Source organism: Hemibagrus wyckioides, linkage group LG01 (assembly GCF_019097595.1).
Source record: "Hemibagrus wyckioides isolate EC202008001 linkage group LG01, SWU_Hwy_1.0, whole genome shotgun sequence".
NCBI lineage: Eukaryota > Metazoa > Chordata > Actinopteri > Siluriformes > Bagridae > Hemibagrus > Hemibagrus wyckioides.
Window position 1 is genome coordinate 32,498,280 of NC_080710.1, and position 17,500 is coordinate 32,515,779.

The window sequence follows — 17,500 nt, forward strand, 5'->3', positions numbered from 1 at the left end:
GGAGGCGAATGTGAAATAAATGTTTGCTAAGGCTTTAGCGTCCTTCTCTAGCGTCCTGCTATAGCGTCCTGCTCGTGACGTCCTTATAAAGGCTAATCAGGACATCCTGTACTTTCAGAGGCACTGCATCCTGAGAGGAACGGATTCAGAGCATCAGCTCACAGAGCGTAAGGTTCAGACGAGGTGGACGATTTCTCCATGCAGCATGAAGCAGGTAGGATTTAATATTTACATCCTGAGCATGAAGAATCAGAGCGAAAGAACCGGTCACTGTTTGGGTCAGGAGTTTAGTGATTAGATGTTAGCCATGTCCAGACATAGAGTTGCTTTAAATGAGGTTATGACCTTAGGTTCAGTGAGTTCATTTGAAACTTGTTCAGTGTTACTCAGGGAAATTTCCTCATGCTGAAGATGAATGTCTGAGCTGCTCGTCCAGGTGATTGAACTCACCTGTGTCCAAGGTTCCTCGATTTTCGGCGAAGGTGCTAATAATGTAGCATATTTTAATAATAATAATGTATACATATCTGTATTGATTTCCTGTAAAGATAGCTTGCTCACGGTTTGAAGGAGAAGCTCATCGAGAACTCTGCTTCATGAACATTCGGAATATTACACTTTTTATTATTTTCTTTTATATTATTTTTATCAGTTATATCAGAGCCGGTAGCTTCTTACTTGAAAAACACAGATTTTACTGATTTTCCCCAAAGAGGAAATCTGTTGGTTTTTTTGAGAAATGTGTTATTCTCTAAACACAGGCTGTTTTGATTTTTCAGCAACATGCTGTCAGTTATATCTGTCTTCCTTTAGGTGGAGATTTTGGATGATAAAACCAAAGAACAGCTGTGTTTCCTGGACAAGGTAATCAGACCCAGCTTTTCACACTTGAGTGTTGCTATAACACACACTAAAACAGGTTATGAAGCTGTTATAAATCCTTTTTATTTTATCCTAAACCTTAGATTAATTGGCTAGCTATTTATTTATTTATTTATTTATTTATTTATTTATTTATTTATTCTGCCTTTCTTTTTGTCACTCTTCTTTTTAATTCACATTATATTGGTGTGTGTGTGTGTGTGTGTGTGTGTTAGCAGGTTGAGTATCACTCCACTGTTGGTGATATTAAAGGACTTTTTCACAGAGTGTGTAAGTCTCTTGTAATATATTCGTTTCATTTACGTTCTACTGATTAAATTCAACATGGGTTTGATTTTAATTACAGCCAAATCAGCTAGATAGTGTCAGCATAATAAATAGTCATAAACGGTATCAGTATTAATAAGCAGTATTTAGTTGTATCATAATACGTATCGTTTTACATTCTGTAACTGCAGCATAGTATATAGTCATAGAATAGTATATGGTCATATAGAATAGTATATGGTCACTGCATAGTCATAGCATAGTACACTGCATCCGGAAATTATTCACAGCGCTTCACTTTTTCCACATTTTGTTATATTAAAGTCTTATTACAAAATGGATAAAATGTATTATTTTCCTCAAAATTCTACAAACAATACCCCATAATGAGAATGTGAAAGAAGTTTGTTTGAAATCTTTGCAAATGTATTAAAAATAAAAAACAAAAAAAATCACATGCATATAAGTATTCACAGCCTTTGCTCAGGTGCATCCTCTTTCCACTGATCATCCTTCAGATGTTTCTACAACTTGATTGGAGTCCAACAGTGGTCAATTTATTTGATTGGACATTGGATTTGGAAAGGCACACACCTGTCTGTATAAGGTCCCAAAGTTAACAGTGCATGTCAGAGAACAGACCTCCGAGACAGGATTGTATCAAGGTACAGATCTGGGGAAGGGTACAGAAAATTTCTGCAGCATTGAAGGTCCTCATGAGCACAGTGGCCTCCATCATCCGTAAATGGAAGAAGTTTGGAACCACCAGGGCTCTTCTTAGAGCTGGTCGTCTGGCCAAACCAAGCTATCAGGGGGAAAAGGGCCTAAGTCAGGCAGGTGACCCAGAACCCAATGGTCACTCTGAAAGAGCTTCAGCATTTCTCGGTGGAGAGAGGAGAACCTTCCAGATGAACAACCATCTCTGCAGCACTCCACCAATCAGGCCTGTTTGGTAGAGTGACCAGACCGAAGCCACTCCTCAGTAAAAGGAACATGATAGCCGACTGGATTTTGCCAAAAGGCACCTGAAGGACTCTCAGACCATGAGAAACAAAATTCTCTGATCTGAGGAAACAAAGATTTAACTCTTTGGCCTGAATGACAAGCATCATGTCTGGAGGAAACCAGGCATCACCTGGCCAATACCATCCCTACAGTGAAGCATGGTGGTGGCAGCATCATGCTGTGGGGATGTTTTTCAGCAGAAGGAACTGGGAGACTGGTCAGGATGGAGCGAAAGGTAAATGCAGCAATGTACAGAGACATCCTTGATGAAAACCTGCTCCAAAGTGCTCTGGACTTCAGACTGGGTTGACGGTTTATCTTCTAACAGGAGAATGACCCTAAGCACACAGTCAAGATAGCAAAGGAGTGGCTACTGGACAACTCTGTGAATGTCCTTGAGTGATCCAGCCAGAGCCCAGACCTGAACCTGACTGAACATCTCTGGAGAGATCTGAAAATGGCTGTGCACTAACGCTCCCCATACAACCTGATAGAGCTTGAGAGGTCCTGCAGAGAAGAATGGGAGAAGCTGCCCTCAAATAGGTGTGTCCAGCTTGTAGCATCATACTCAAAAAGACTTGAGGCTGAAATTGGTGCCAAAGGTGCTTCAACAAAGGCTGTGAATACTTTTTTTTCTTTGTTTTTTATTTTTAATAAATTTGCAAAGATTTTAAACAAACTTCTTTCATGTTATCATTATGGGGTATTGTTTGTAGAATTTTGAGGAAAATAATAAATTTAATCCATTTTGGAATAAGGCTGTAACATAAAATGTGGAAAAAGTGAAGCACTGTGAATACTTTCCGGATGCACTGTACAGTCACAGCATAGTATACTCCTAACCCTAGTATAGTGCATACTCATAATATAATATATAGTCATATACTATCATTGTTTTAATCCATTTCAGGTTATAATGTTGGTTTAAATTCATTTTCATGGTAAATAAACATGGTATGTTTTTCCTTCCTTGATTCAGACCCTCAGTGGTATCCAGCAAGACAAGCACTCAAACTCCATCCCAGTGAGAAGAACACACTCTGACATTTCAATCAAACTTTCTGATACAACAATAAATAATTAAATGCTTGGAGTAGACAATAATGATGTTAGAGTTTGTGTGTGTGTGTGTGTGTGTGTGTGTGAGGATTATAAAAAAGTTCATGTTATATGGGTTATCATCTAACAAGGCTTCTAAAAAAAGGTTTTTAGGTCACCTCTGAGGCAGGTGTAATAAAGGTCGTAGAGAGCGAGCTGGTAGAAATGAATTGGCTCGTTCCACTCGAGCTCTTTCATTCCGCTGAGGGATTTTTACAGGAGTTTCACTTTAAAGTGTTCTCGTTTTACATTAACTCACATCTTACCTTGGCACTGAGTCATATAAAAAACCAGTGAATTTCTATAATAACGCCTCTCAGAGATGAAGATAAACTCCACTCTGGTTGTGTCATTGTTCCAGATGTGTGCAGTGAGACTCGTACAGCCGACGGGTTTAATTGTCGAACATTGTGTGTAATTGTTGATAGTAATTGTTGAACAAACCTCTTTTACCACAACATTAAATGTAACTCAAACAAATCAGAAGCACACACTTCATATTTTTGTAATTTTTTGTGTGAATGTTTCCTTAAACACTATAGCAGCATAAACAACCCAGAATTATTTCCATAGAAACATTTTAATTAGATGATTATTGCCTGAATTATTTCTTTTTTTTTTCTGTTTATCTTTTTTGTCTCACTCAGTTTCTGTTTTTCTTTCTTTCTTTTCTTCTGTTTAATTATTTCCTGTTTAATTTTCCTTTCATTCTCTTCTTTCTTTCTTTTTCTTTCTTTCTTTCTTTCTTTCTTTCTTTCTTTCTTTCTTTCTTTCTTTCTCTTATTTACATTTTCTCTTTGCTCTTTGTTTTTTTTCTCTTTCTTCATTTCCTTTCTTTTCTTCAATTTTTTCCTGACTACCCCTTTTCACTTCATTTCTTCATCTCTTTCCATCTCTATTTTCACTCTACTTTTCTTTTTGTCTCTCTGTGCACAATTTTCCCTTTCTCTTTTTTTTCTTTCTTTCTTGCTTGTCTAATTTATCAGACAGAAATGTGTTTTTTTCTTTCATTCTATCCTCATCAGTGATTCCGTCTTTATGAATAAGTTCACAGCTCACTCCATCATCGTGTTCTCCTGCTCAGTGTTGTAGGGACCACATTTACATACTGGAACATGATTGGCTCATATATTTTATGACTCTATTATGCTTCATTCTGTGTGTTGTGAGTGATGTTAGTGGATTTCTGCTTTCAGAATCGGCCGAGCTGAGAGACGATGAGCTTTTACAGAATCTTCCGGTTGGTGTGACGGCCACGCTGTATTTCCAAGACCTTGGCCCTCGCTTTGGCTGGACCATGGTACGACCTGCAGCATGGCTGAAACCTGTTTACTTCCTGGTTTCACTCAACTCGGCTCTGCCTTGTTTCTGTTGTAAGATTGTGAGTAATGGTGTTTGATAGGTAAAGTGTGTGCAGTGGAATGAGACTTTATGCTGTTCATGTGCAGGTATTTCTGTCGGAGTACGTAGGACCTCTCCTGATTTACCTGCTCTTCTATTTCCGACTTCCCTACATCTACACCCATACACACATCCTCACTCCACCTGGACCCCACCCTGTGGTCAGGTACGCTGTCAGATACCTTCAGCTAAAACTAATTACATTTCTATCCATACTCTTCTGTTTCACTTCATTTTTTTCTCTTTGACTGTCTCTCTCTGTCTCATTATCAGTCAGTTTCTCTCTCTCTCTCTCTCTCTCAGTCTGGCATGTGTGTGTCATTCTCTCCATTACATAAAGAGATTGATGGAGACAGTATTTGTGCATCGGTTCACCCATGGCACTTTGCCTGTAGGGGTCATCATAAGAGTGAGTACTAAAACACACACACACACACACTTCTGGGAATGTATTATGGTTTGGGTGTGTTGTCCATCTTGAAATCTTCTTCTCTTCCACACTATGTGTAACACTACACAATGTGTACAAGTCAGGGGGGGATACTTATGCACACCACTGTTTTATTCCAGAATCCACATTTTACATTTTCATTTATGGAATTTGGCAGATGCCTTCATCCAGAGTTACTTGAAGATACATAGATCCTAATACTGGTCCATTCCAGGTCAGGAGCTACGAGTACTATCAGTAAAGGTTAGTACAGTCTGAACAACACACAAGATAAGAATCTTTTGATTTACTTGGTGAGGTAGGTCATCAGTCTGAATTTGGAGATTGAAGCTGTTTGGAAAGCCAGGGGAAGTCCCTTCCACCACCTTGGTACGAGATCAGAGAAGATCTCAGTGCCTTGAGATATGGTTGGTCCATTCAAGTAGAGCTATTGGATCAGGAACTTGGTGGAGAGAGGGGATGATGGGGGTTTTAAGGTAGGTGCTGATCCGGTTTGGAGTGTAGTAATGGCATGGTGTGGGAGAACTTTTGAGAACAAGTCAAGAAGCTGCAATCTGGATCAGTTTCAGAGGTTAGAAGGTGCTTTAAGGTTCAGTTTTGCAATCTGGGAGGAGAACAGTTGCTTTTCCCAATTGTAGTCTGCTGAGGAAGACCTGCCAGGAGCACATTCCAACGGTCCAGTTTCAAAATGGCAAGGAACTGATCAAGAAACCTGAGTGGCCTCCTAATGCTGTAGCGTATGAACCAGTTTAGTAATTTGAGAGGAGAGGAACAATTGGTTGCTCATGGTTACCCTAAAAAAATCTGACAGTTGTCCAGGTACATTTACAGCATTTGGCAGATGCCCTTATTCAGAACAACTGACATTTATCTCATTGATTTTTTCCCATCACCTTGATAAAGGGCCCAGCATTGGTGCTGGGATTCAAATTCACAACCTTACAATTAGTAGTCCAACACTTTTAACCACTGAGCTACCACTTCTAGGTGGTGGTTGAGGGATTTGATCAACCTTCCACGCTACTACTTCTAGGTAGATCACTAGATCTTGACACGATGATGCGTCAGCAGGAATGTACAGCAGTTTCTGGGATTATAAAGGGTTTCTGGGATTTAATTTCAGCTGATGAGCTTCTGTTCATGTTGAGATGTCTGCTAGACCTGCTGAGATTCAAGCAGAAACATGAGTATCATCTGCATATCAGTGGTATGAAAACCCATAGAATAAAGTATATAAAATCATCAAGAGAGCAGGTATAGCAGGAGAACAGAAGAAGACCAAGCACTGGTTTGAATTGAATTGAATTAGCATCCCCCAGGTAACAAATAAACCACCACAGTGTTGTGTTATGAATTCAAAGCCTCATGAGTTTGGACAGGAGCATCTTATGGTTGATTGTGTTGAGGAGGATGAGAACTGATGAAGGTTTAGCTGATTCAGCAGCCCCTAAATACCTTTTCATTATTTTATCCTAATAGAATGTGTTTGTGTGTGTGGGTGTATTATTTTACAGAACTGTGTGTATTACTGGGGTTTTGCTGCGTGGTTGGCATATTACATTAATCACCCACTTTACACTCCGCCATGTGAGTCATTATTACACAGCACTGACATTTTGCTTTCTCACTCAAGTTAAAAAACATTCTCTATTTTAATTTCTTGTATTATATTTGTTCATTTCCAGCTTATGGACAACCACAGGTCATCTGTGCACTCGTCATGTTCATGGTATGAATTTGTGTGACATAAATATCCGCTACACTGTTAAAACCCAGTCAGACTGAAGTGAAGTGGCCATTTATTTTAATTCCAGCTGTGTGAGGTGGGAAATTTCTCTATTCACTGGTCACTCAACACCTCCGGAGCAGACGGTAAGTGTCTAAGACAGGGCATTTGTCTTTCTTTCTTTTCTCATTATTAAGGTTTATAAAAGGAGAATGAACTCCATTATTTAGGGAGGCGTGTTTTCCGATAATTTCCCAGTCTTATTCTGCCGCACTGATCTAACTGCATGTCTGATGTGTTCGGTTAGCAGGAGTGAAATACCGAAGTTTTCCTCATCCCTCTAAAAACCCATTCACTTGGCTCTTCTTCTTTGTTTCCTGTCCCAACTATACATATGAGGTCAGGAAAGATTCATGAAGTATAAATGTCCGGTAAATGCTATGAGCCTCTTCATACTATAATCATCTTCTTACTTCCTGTCTGATCTGCAGGTTGGAGTGTGGGTGAGTTTCTCCGTCATGACTCAGTGTGTTCCAGGTGAGATTTGAGCAATTTGTTAATAAATTAAACACAAAGAGCAAATAAACCCCAGCCTGATGCCATCACAGCCATCAGCATATCAGTGTAGAGTTATATATAGTGTAGAGGATATATTAGAGGTTAGAGGTGTAGCTTGGCTCTGGGCTAGGGTTCCACTATTTTCAACGCTTGACTAGATGTAAAGGCTTAGGTTGGGCTATGGTTAAGGTAGGGCAGGTGTGTCCAATCTCATCCACAAAGGGCCAGTGTGGGTGCAGGTTTTCATACTAATCAAGCAGGAGCCACACCTGATTCCACCTGTTTAATCAGTTGATCTTGGCCCTCAATAGACTAAGGTGTGGCTTCAGCTTGGTTGGTATGAAAACCTGCACCACACAAGGTTGGAATAGGGCTCTGGTAGTTCTGTGCTTAAGTCTGGATTAGTTTTAGGGAAATACAAGGATTAAGATTGAGTTAGGGTTAAGGTTGTGCTTAGTTTGGGGTTGGTCTAGGATTTGGTGACAAAGGTGATTATTTTGGCATTAGAATTTGGTTCGGATTTTAGATGGGCTGGGGTTGGGGTTTGGCAAGGGTTATGGTTGGATTAGGGTTAGGGGTGGACTCGAGTTAGTATGGAGCTAGGGTTGGGATTAGGGTTGTATTACAGTGAATGCTGGCTCAAGGCTAGGGATGGAATAGGGTTAGGGAGAAGCTAGGTTTTTGGAAAGGATTAGGTTATGATAAAGGATATGGCTTAGAATTAGTTTTGGACTAGGTTATGTGTTGGGTTAGAGTTGAACTAGGTTACATGTTGGGTCAGAGTTAGTATAGGTTAGGAATGGACTAGTGTATGTGTTGGGTTAGAGTTTGGGTTGGACTAGGTTACATGTTGGGTTATGGTTAGTCTAGGTTAAGAATGGACCAGTTAATGTGTTGGATTAGGGACTAGGTAAAGTGTTGGGTTAGGCTTTGGGTTGCTCAGATGTTGACTAGGTAAAGTGGTAAAGTGTTGGGTTAGGCTTTGGGTTGCTCAGATGTTGACTAGGTAAAGTGGTAAAGTGTTGGGTTAGGCTTTGGGTTGCTCAGATGTTGACTAGGTAAAGTGGTAAAGTGTTGGGTTAGGCTTTGGGTTGCTCAGATGTTGACTAGGTAAAGTGGTAAAGTGTTGGGTTAGGCTTTGGGTTGCTCAGATGTTGACTAGGTAAAGTGGTAAAGTGTTGGGTTAGGCTTTGGGTTGCTCAGATGTTGACTAGGTAAAGTGGTAAAGTGTTGGGTTAGGCTTTGGGTTGCTCAGATGTTGACTAGGTAAAGTGGTAAAGTGTTGGGTTAGGCTTTGGGTTGCTCAGATGTTGACTAGGTAAAGTGGTAAAGTGTTGGGTTAGGCTTTGGGTTGCTCAGATGTTGACTAGGTAAAGTGGTAAAGTGTTGGGTTAGGCTTTGGGTTGCTCAGATGTTGAAATGTACATGTGTGGAAGTAATGAAGTTATTGTTCACACTGTCCAACTATTAGACTTGTGTACAGATTATCCAGATTTGGGAGCAGCTGTGATGATGCTCTAATATTGATTTATTTCAAATTCTGCATGATATTTTAACCCACATTTGTTCGTAGATGCTAGGATTTGTTAGGACTGGTTTTCTGTAATTTTTGTGCATGTTGTGTCGTTGCTCTGCTCTCGGTCAGTCGCCGTCTTCACACTGATCGGATTTGTTCAGATGACCATATGGGCGAAGTGGAAACACAAAGCCTACACCAGGGAATTTAAGGACTACCCGGCTCTCCGAATGTCCATCCTCCCGTTCATCCTGTGACAGGAAAACACACAAATCTTCTGGATTCACCTTCACTCATTCCTGCTATTAAACACCACCTGACTCCTCAGTTACCTCTAATCACCTTTCATGCTCTGGGTTTAAAGATGAAGCAACTCCAGCAATGTTTATTTAGCTGTTTCCTGATGGTGAAGAAGATGATGATGAAGTTGTTTATGTGTTCTTTTCCTGTTTGTATAAAACGTTTTCTACATCTCTGTCTCTCTATTTTGTTTCTGGTCCACTAACCCCAAATTAAATTGTATTATTAGTTACAGAACAGAGGGTTTAACATTTGTAAATGATGGGTGTTTACAGTGGCTGTGTCCTATCTTTATTTCATCACAGGTTGCCATGGTTTCACTGGTAGCATCAGACTGCTGAGATGTCCACACAAGCTTGCTATAGAAGGTCTATAAATCTTCTTGGTAACAATAAAATTCTGAAAGGAAATGCTTATGCTTAAAGAGTGCATCACTGTAGCATCATTACTGTTTGGTTTCTACAAACTGTTCATAAAAAACTGACATTGCTTTGTAGCCTCAGTGCTATTTATTAAAAATCTGCATTCCTCTAAAGCTCTAGAATCAATCTCACATGTACAGAGAGAGAGAGAGAGAGAGAGAGAGAGGATCACTAATTAGTCCCTAAAGACTGGTCTTAGCTACAGCTCGAATACAGATGTTATTGACTCCTTCCAGCGAGGACAAGTGTCGCCTCCAGCTGAAGCCTGAAGCTAAATGTCCTGTCTTACACACCCTGAGGATATGGTCTAGAGTGGTAGCAACAGAGAGAGAGAGAGAGAGAGAGAGAGAGAGACAGAGAGAGAAAATGATGAAAGACCTCTCTTTCAGACTTTGCTTAGCCACATCACCATCATCTAATCTAATACAATGATTTCTTTATTTTCTTTATTTGAAAAAATATAACAGTACAATAACAGTAGCACATCTATACAATTGATTCTAGAATAACAAAAATTTGTCTTTTATCTTACTTTGTGCTTGAGAATTATTTTAAAAAAATATTAGCTTTTTAAACACTTAAAAATTAAAAAATGAAATTTTTTCTTCCTTTTCTTTCTTTTCCTTTTTTCACTCACACAGTAAAAAAAAGTTATTATAAATACTAATTATCTCAAGTATACAATCAATCAAGCAATCAATCAGTTAAGCAATCAATCAACCAATCAATCCATCAGCCACCTTGCTCTCATTTGATGATCTCAAATGTCAAAATGTAGAAAATCTAAAGTGTATTCTACTTTTGTTCCACTTTTCCTTTTGATATATTGTCCAAACAATAATCTACCAATCAGCTGATCTCATTTGCATATTTCTTTCAAATAATAAAGCTTAAAATGCTATAACTCAAAGCTAACAGCCAGAACCCAGCGTAGAATCATTTGCATATTGGATTTTAAACATCAGCTCAACCATAAATAAAATCAGCATAAAATCTTTTCCTTATAAAATACACTGAGCTCCTGAAGTATTGGCACCCTTGGTTAACAATGGGTAGAAAAATGTCATGAATGTCAAAAAATGCCACCCTGTGGGATTGTAGAGGGAACTGTGATGGTCATGTGTGGTCATTATAATCACTTTCACCCTAGGGTGCCAATAATTCTGGATCTGACTTTAGATTAGCTATGAATAAAAGCTTGTAGCTTAATTGATTTGCATATTCAATTTAGATAATGTTTCTGAAAGTAAAAGTTTAAACTTTCAACAAAAATCCACCAAGTGGCAAAAAAGCACTGATGGAAGTCATTTGCATAACTAATTTGCATAATGGATCTTAAAAGAAATCAACCATGAATGAAAGGTAGAATCCACCAATTAAGTGAAAGTCATTTGCACAACAGATACCACTTTCATTTATGGTTGGTAATAAACATTTTCTAATCAAGTAGTATATAGTTAATTAATTCAACTCTGATTAATGAATTCATATTTATTGTAAGTTATTGGGAATATAAAAGCAAAATAAGTTTATTCAGCAGAGTTTATTAAATAAATGTCATATTTGCTAAATACTCAAGCTGAGCTGCATAAAGTTGACCATGAATAGAATTCTGAGTATTCATCTAGCACAAATCGTCATTTACATAAATAAGTTGCATAATTACGCACTAATTATCCAGCAATTTACATAAGATCCCTTCTTATTTTTATGAATCATAAAGGGAACTGAATGATAGCTAGCATCCACCAATTAATAAAACACTAATTATCCTAAAATTTATTTGCATAATTAATTTGCATAATAGCTTTACAGTAAGCTTTGAAGTGTATATTCAACCAAAGCAAATTCTACCAATCAGCATGAAGTCATAACGGAATTTAAAGTTATAGCTTGTCTGTTGTTAATCAGTTAATCAATGAAATTAACAACAGGTGCACTAGATGGGCATCGATTAGATGACCCCCAAAACAGGAATGGTTTTACAGTTGGAGGCTGCGAACATTTTTCTCCATACTCATCTTTTCTGACTGTCTTTCACAAGTTTTGCATTTGGCTAGGGTCAGTGTCACTACTGGTAGCATGAGGCGATACCTGGACTCTACAGAGGTTGTACAAGCAGTCCAACGTCTCCAGGATGGCACTTTAATATGTATTCCAACACAGTCTCAAGAGCATGGAGGAGATTCCAGGAGAGAGGCAATTACTCTAGGACAGCTAGGCAGGGCCGTAGAAGGTTCCTAACCCATCAGCAGGTCTGGTATCTGTTCCTTTGTGCAAGGAGAAACAGGATGAGCACTGCCAGAGACCCACAAAATGACCTCCAGCAGGCCACTGGTGTGAATTTCTCTGACGAAACAATCAGAAACAGACTTCATGAGGATGGCCTGAGGGCCCAATGTCCTCTAGTGGGCCTTATGCTCACTGCCCGGCACTGTGGAGCTCGATTGGCATTTGCCATTGAACACCAGAATTAGCAGGTCCAATTACAGAAATAAAAACAAGTTTTTAATAAGTCTTTTATATATATAATTATACTATTTTAAAACATATTTTTTATTTTCTAGATTGATTATGTTGTTTTTATTTTGCTCCCAGTCTCCATGAACTCCATGAATGTTTTAAATATTTTTTTGTTCAGATGTTCACCTTCTTTTTAGAAACCAGTCTCAGGTTACAGTCTTGTGGCTGCATGTTTAAGGTCTTTGTCTTGCTCAAACCTACATCTTCTCCACAGATTCTGCTTCTTGGCCAATGAGATTCATCGTCATTCATGTCTCCTTTGATGGCTTTAGTGGCTTTTTGGAGCATTACATCCAGACTCTGAGGCTCACATAGTCACAAAAAACAAAGGTAATGCTAAGGCTTTTGCATAGGAGCACAGGAACACCAGTCCTCTCTACTTTATGTGTCCAACAGGTTTCCTCTCCTCAGTGAAGCTCAGTGAAGATCTAGTGTGGATGGTGTCACTTAGAGACCATGGAGGTGGCTTTGGGTTTTTGTTTTTTTTGACACCTGTACTTATAAGTTGACCAAATCTCCTAGGTTACATAATCACACTTGACCTTATAGTACAAAAGTCCAAAGCTTTAAGCCTTCACTGTTGGCCTGATTGAGAGCATGCTGTAAAATCTCACATGGAGATGATTGTATAAAACTCTCACCTGCGTATTATCCAATCAGTGACACTGACAAGTATGTTTAAGGTTTTTAGTGTGGCTCTGAAGCTTTTTCTATTCAAGTGTGGATTTGAACTCATGTCCTTGAGAACTTTAGGAAGTTCCTTCATCTTTACAGTGATTATTATATATTTATATTTTAAGACAGTGTCTAAATACCTTTGCTCAGAATTATATTTGTATGATATTGGGAAAGATCTAAGGTTTTTTATTAATCTGGGAAACACTAAAGAGACAAAAAAAACACTTCTCCATGATGAGTTGTACACTAGGTTAGACACTAGAGAAGGAGAGAAGGACTTGTACAGGTTAGCTAGGCAGAGGGATCAAGATGGGAAGGATGTGCAGCAAGTTAGAGTTATTAAGGTTAGAGATGGAAAGGTGCTCACAAGTGAGGAGAGTGTACAGAGGAGATGGAAGGAGTACTTTGAAGAGCTGATGAATGAGGAAAATGAGAGGGAAAAAAGAGTAGAAGGGGTGAACTCTGGAACAGAAAGTAGATAACTAACTTCCTCCTGCTTAATTCGGACAAGACAGAGGTGCTTGTACTAGGACCACAGGCAGTTAGAAGTGAGCTTTCTGATTACAGACTAACGGTGGATGGTCTTTCGGTTTCATCTTGTCCAGCAGTACAAGATCTTGGTGTGATTATTGACTCTGGTCTTTCATTCGAAGCTCATGTAGATAATATCACTCGGGTAGCCTTCTTCCATCTCAGAAATATCACTAAGATAAGAAATATGTTGTCGCTTCATGATACAGAGAAACTAGTTCATGCTTTTGTTAGCTCTAGGTTGGATTATTCTAATGTCTTACTGTCTGGATGTTCCAGTAGGAGCAGAAACAAGCTCCAGTTAGTCCAGAATGCAGCAGCTAGAGTCCTAACTAGAACCAGAAGATATGAACACATCACTCCTATTTTATCCACACTACATTGGCTCCCAGTCAAATTTCACATTGATTATAAAATACTGTTACTGACCTATAAAGCACTAAATGGTCTCGCGCCGCAGTACCTGAGCGATCTTTTAGTCTTTTATGATCCGCCACGCCTACTCCGATCAAAGGGTGCTGGTTACTTGGTAGTACCTCAAGTAGCAAAGGCTACAGCAGGGGGCGGAGCTTTCTCTTTCAAAGCCCCACAGTTATGGAACAGCCTTCCAATTAGTGTTGGGGATTCAGACACAGTCTCAGTGTTTAAGTCTAGGCTGAAGACACGTTTGTTTAGTCAAGCTTTTAATATATAGTTCTTAGGTAAAGGAGCAGATCTGGAAGGTTCATGGGCATAGAGTGTTTGGTGTACTGGGATGTGTTGGATGCTGTCATCTTACCACCCTCGCAAGTCGCTCAGGTTTGCTGACTGTGAAGTGGTTGGATGCTTTATGTCCCGGGAAGCCTTCATGTCTGTGACCTTCTGGCTCTCCCTTTTGGTTATGATGTCATAGCTAGTCTTGCCGGAGTCCCTGCCTGCACTTTACACATAATTCTACACTGTCTTTAAGCATCACATGATCAGAAACTTAATATCTTTCTCTCTCTACCTTCTCTGTGGAGCTATACACCCCACTCCTGAGCTCCCAGTGTTTGCCAGTTTCCAGTGCGACCGCTGCCCTACCCCTGGTCGGAGTCTCGCCGCTTGATGGTGCCCATTGATGCTGTGGATGGATCTGTGTGGTACAGGAGACAGCCATGGACAGAGCCACTTGGGGACTTTCACACCATCACAGATCTGCCATTTCATCTGTCAGCTTGTGACAGCAAAGAACTAGTGTTTATAATGACCTTAGAAACTACACTGACCTAATAGTTCCTCATGGGTCATTGATTGCTGTTGTAGAAAGGACATTAATCAGCTACAGTTACATTATTTTCTGTTTAGTGTCACGCAAATGAGGATGGGTTCCCTTCTGAGCCTGGTTCCTCTCAAGGTTTCTTCCTTATTCCATCCCAGGGAGTTTTTCCTTGGATAAAAATAGTCTAATTATAGTCTAATTATAGAATTTAATAATTTATTTTTATTTCTATTTAATTAGTTTTTTTTTTTATTATTATTATTATTTTTCATTTTCCCCTCCCCTTTCTCTGTTTTTTTCTTTTGTAAAGCTGCTTTGAGACAATGTTCATTGTAAAAGGCGCTATACAAAATAAACTGAATTGAATTGAATAGATAAGATTAGAAAGGATGAAGTCAGGAAGGCTTTGAAGAGGATGAAAAGTGGAAAGGCAGTTGGTCCTGAGGACATCCCGGTGGAAGTGTCTAGGAGAGGCGGCAGTGGAATTTTTAACTAGTTTGTTTAACGGGGTTTTAGAGAGTGAGAAGATGCCTGAGGAATGGAGAAGAAGTGTATTAGTGCCGATCTTTAAGAATAAGGGTGATGTGTAGAGTTGCAGCAACTATAGGGGGATAAAGTTGATGAGCCATACAATGAAGCTCTGGGAAAGAGTAGTGGAAGCTAGGTTAAGGAAGGTAGTGGAAATTTGTGAGCAGCAGTATGGCTTCATGCCCAGAAAGAGCACAACAGATGCAATTTGTTTCAATTGCTCTGAGAATGTTGATGGAGAAGTATAGGGATGGTCAGAGAGAGTTGCACTGTGTGTTTGTAGACTTGGAGAAAGCGTATGACAGGGTGCCAAGAGAAGAGCTGTGGTACTGTATGAGGAAGTCAGGAGTAGCAGAGAAGTATGTCAGAGTGGTGCAGGACATGTATGAGAGGAGCAGGACAGTGGTGAGGTGTGCTGTAGGTCAGACAGAGGAGTTCAGAGTGGAGGTGGGACTGCATCAGGGATCGGCTCTGAGCCCCTTCCTGTTTGCTATGGTGATGGATCAGTTGTCAGAGGAGGTCAGACAGGAGTCTCCTTGGACAATGATGTTTGCAGATGACATTGTGATCTGTAGTGAGAGCAGGGAGCAGGTGGAGGAAAACCTGGAGAGGTGGAGGTTTGCGCTGGAGAGAAGAGGAATGAAAGTCAGTCGTAGGACTGCAGTAACACTGCGTACATGTGTGTGAATGAAAGGGAGGGAAGTGGAACAGTAAGATTACAGGGTGAAGAGGTCAAGAAGGTAAAGAAGTTTAAGTATTTGGGGTCAACAGTCCAGAGTAATGGAGAGTGTGGGAAAGAGGTAAAGAAGCGAGTGCAGGCAGGTTGGAATGGGTGGAGAAAGGTGTCGGGAGTTCAGTATGATGAAAAATATCAGCAAGAATCAAGGGGAAGGTGATACAGGACAGTGGTGAGACCAGCCATGCTGTACGGTTTAGAGACAGTGTCACTGAGGAAGAGACAGGAGTCAGAGCTGGAGGGAGCAGAGCTGAAGATGTTGAGGTTCTCTTTGGGAGGGACACGGTTGGACAGGATTAGGAACGAGTACATCAGAGGGACAGCTCATGTTGGACGTTTGGGGGACAAAGTTAGGGAGGCCAGATTAAGATGGTTTGGACATGTCCAGAGGAGGGAGAGTGAGTATATTGGTAAGAGAATGTTGGACATGGAGCTGCCAGGCAGGAGGAAAAGAGGAAGGACAAAGAGGAGGTATATGGATGGAATAAATGAGGATATGAAGCTAGTGGGTGTAAGTGTTGAGGATGCAGAAGATTCGCTGTGGCCACCCCTGAAGGGAAAAGCCCAAAGAAGAAGAAGAAGAATTAAAGATAATCCTGAAGCATCAGGAACAGAGGAAATATCAGAGGAAAGGAATTTGGCTCAGTGAAGCAGCAGAAACATCTCCAACACTCATTAACTATCAGAATGGACCAGCCACAGGGTTCACATGGCCTCAGGGTCCACACGGCCTCAGGGTCCACACGGCTGCAGTTATTTATTTATTTATTGTTATTTTTGGAAAATGTTTTGGATTAAAACATTAAAACAACTTATCACTGCAGAGTTCTATACTTTTAACTGTGTGTCTTTTTTCTAAATAGTATGTTTCAGGGCTATCTCAAGCAGTGGGCGGGGCACAGTGTGAGTTAGAGGACGTGGGGCTAATAGTAGTTAGCGCTAATTTCTTTCAACTTAATACAGTATTTTGTGAGGGGCGACATTACACCATGTGTGTGTGGAGATTGTGTGTTCTCCCCATGCCTCAGGAGTTTCCTCCAGATTCTCCAGTTTCCTCACTCAGTCCAAAGACATGCTTTGTAGCCTAATTGGCTTCCCAAAATTGTCTGTAGTGTGTGAGTATGTGTGTAATTGTGTCCTGTGCTAGACTGACATCCTGTCCAGGGTGAAACCTGCCTTGTGTCCAGAGTCTCCTGTACAATAAGTGGTGTACAGAATGTATAGACCCTTTTTCTGTTAGTAAACAGAGCTTAGGTGGAGTCAGAAAGATTTCCCTCACCACTTTTACAAGCGCTAGTTATCAAGTTTTGTTAGTTTGTTTTTAAACAATGTCAAAAGCCAAATTTATCTGACTATGTTAGGTCACTCACTGTCCAGGGCCGCGAATGTTATTTGAAAAAATGAACTTTAACGGCCGTCCCGTACACACTCACTTGATGGACGGACGATGGGACAGGATGACCTCCGGTTGAGTGACCTGACATCTAATAGAAAAACCCAGTGCTTCTGGCAGCTGTAGAAAGGGAGATGACCCAAACAGTTTCCTTTGTTTAGTCTCCAATCTTTAGCTACCACTTAGCTAACTTATACGCTACAAAGTTAGCATTACATGAGAAATCATTTAACTTGCTCCCCAAT

At 40.1% G+C, this 17,500-nt stretch overlaps 1 protein-coding gene across 16 annotated transcripts in view; it reads left to right on the forward strand.

Moving 5' to 3' along the window:
- tecrl2a (trans-2,3-enoyl-CoA reductase-like 2a) overlaps nucleotides 1-10,104 on the forward strand; it is a 28,686-nt gene extending 18,582 nt beyond the window's left edge. For 10 of the 16 annotated variants that reach the window (XM_058401527.1, XM_058401550.1, XM_058401579.1 and 7 more), the window contains 13 exons: nucleotides 119-214; nucleotides 814-864; nucleotides 1,098-1,152; nucleotides 3,134-3,178; nucleotides 4,449-4,552; nucleotides 4,701-4,819; nucleotides 4,927-5,062; nucleotides 6,619-6,691; nucleotides 6,790-6,833; nucleotides 6,919-6,976; nucleotides 7,138-7,229; nucleotides 7,322-7,367; nucleotides 9,034-10,104. In XM_058401527.1, the coding sequence (XP_058257510.1) occupies nucleotides 206-214; nucleotides 814-864; nucleotides 1,098-1,152; nucleotides 3,134-3,178; nucleotides 4,449-4,552; nucleotides 4,701-4,819; nucleotides 4,927-5,062; nucleotides 6,619-6,691; nucleotides 6,790-6,833; nucleotides 6,919-6,976; nucleotides 7,138-7,229; nucleotides 7,322-7,367; nucleotides 9,034-9,161 (960 nt within the window). In that variant the 5' untranslated portion in view covers nucleotides 119-205 and the 3' untranslated portion in view covers nucleotides 9,162-10,104. The remainder of the gene's footprint in view (nucleotides 1-118; nucleotides 215-813; nucleotides 865-1,097; nucleotides 1,153-3,133; nucleotides 3,179-4,448; nucleotides 4,553-4,700; nucleotides 4,820-4,926; nucleotides 5,063-6,618; nucleotides 6,692-6,789; nucleotides 6,834-6,918; nucleotides 6,977-7,137; nucleotides 7,230-7,321; nucleotides 7,368-9,033) is intronic. The other 6 variants (XM_058401484.1, XM_058401508.1, XM_058401474.1 and 3 more) reach the window with 6 other exon arrangements.
- The last annotated feature ends 7,396 nt before the right edge of the window (nucleotides 10,105-17,500 follow it).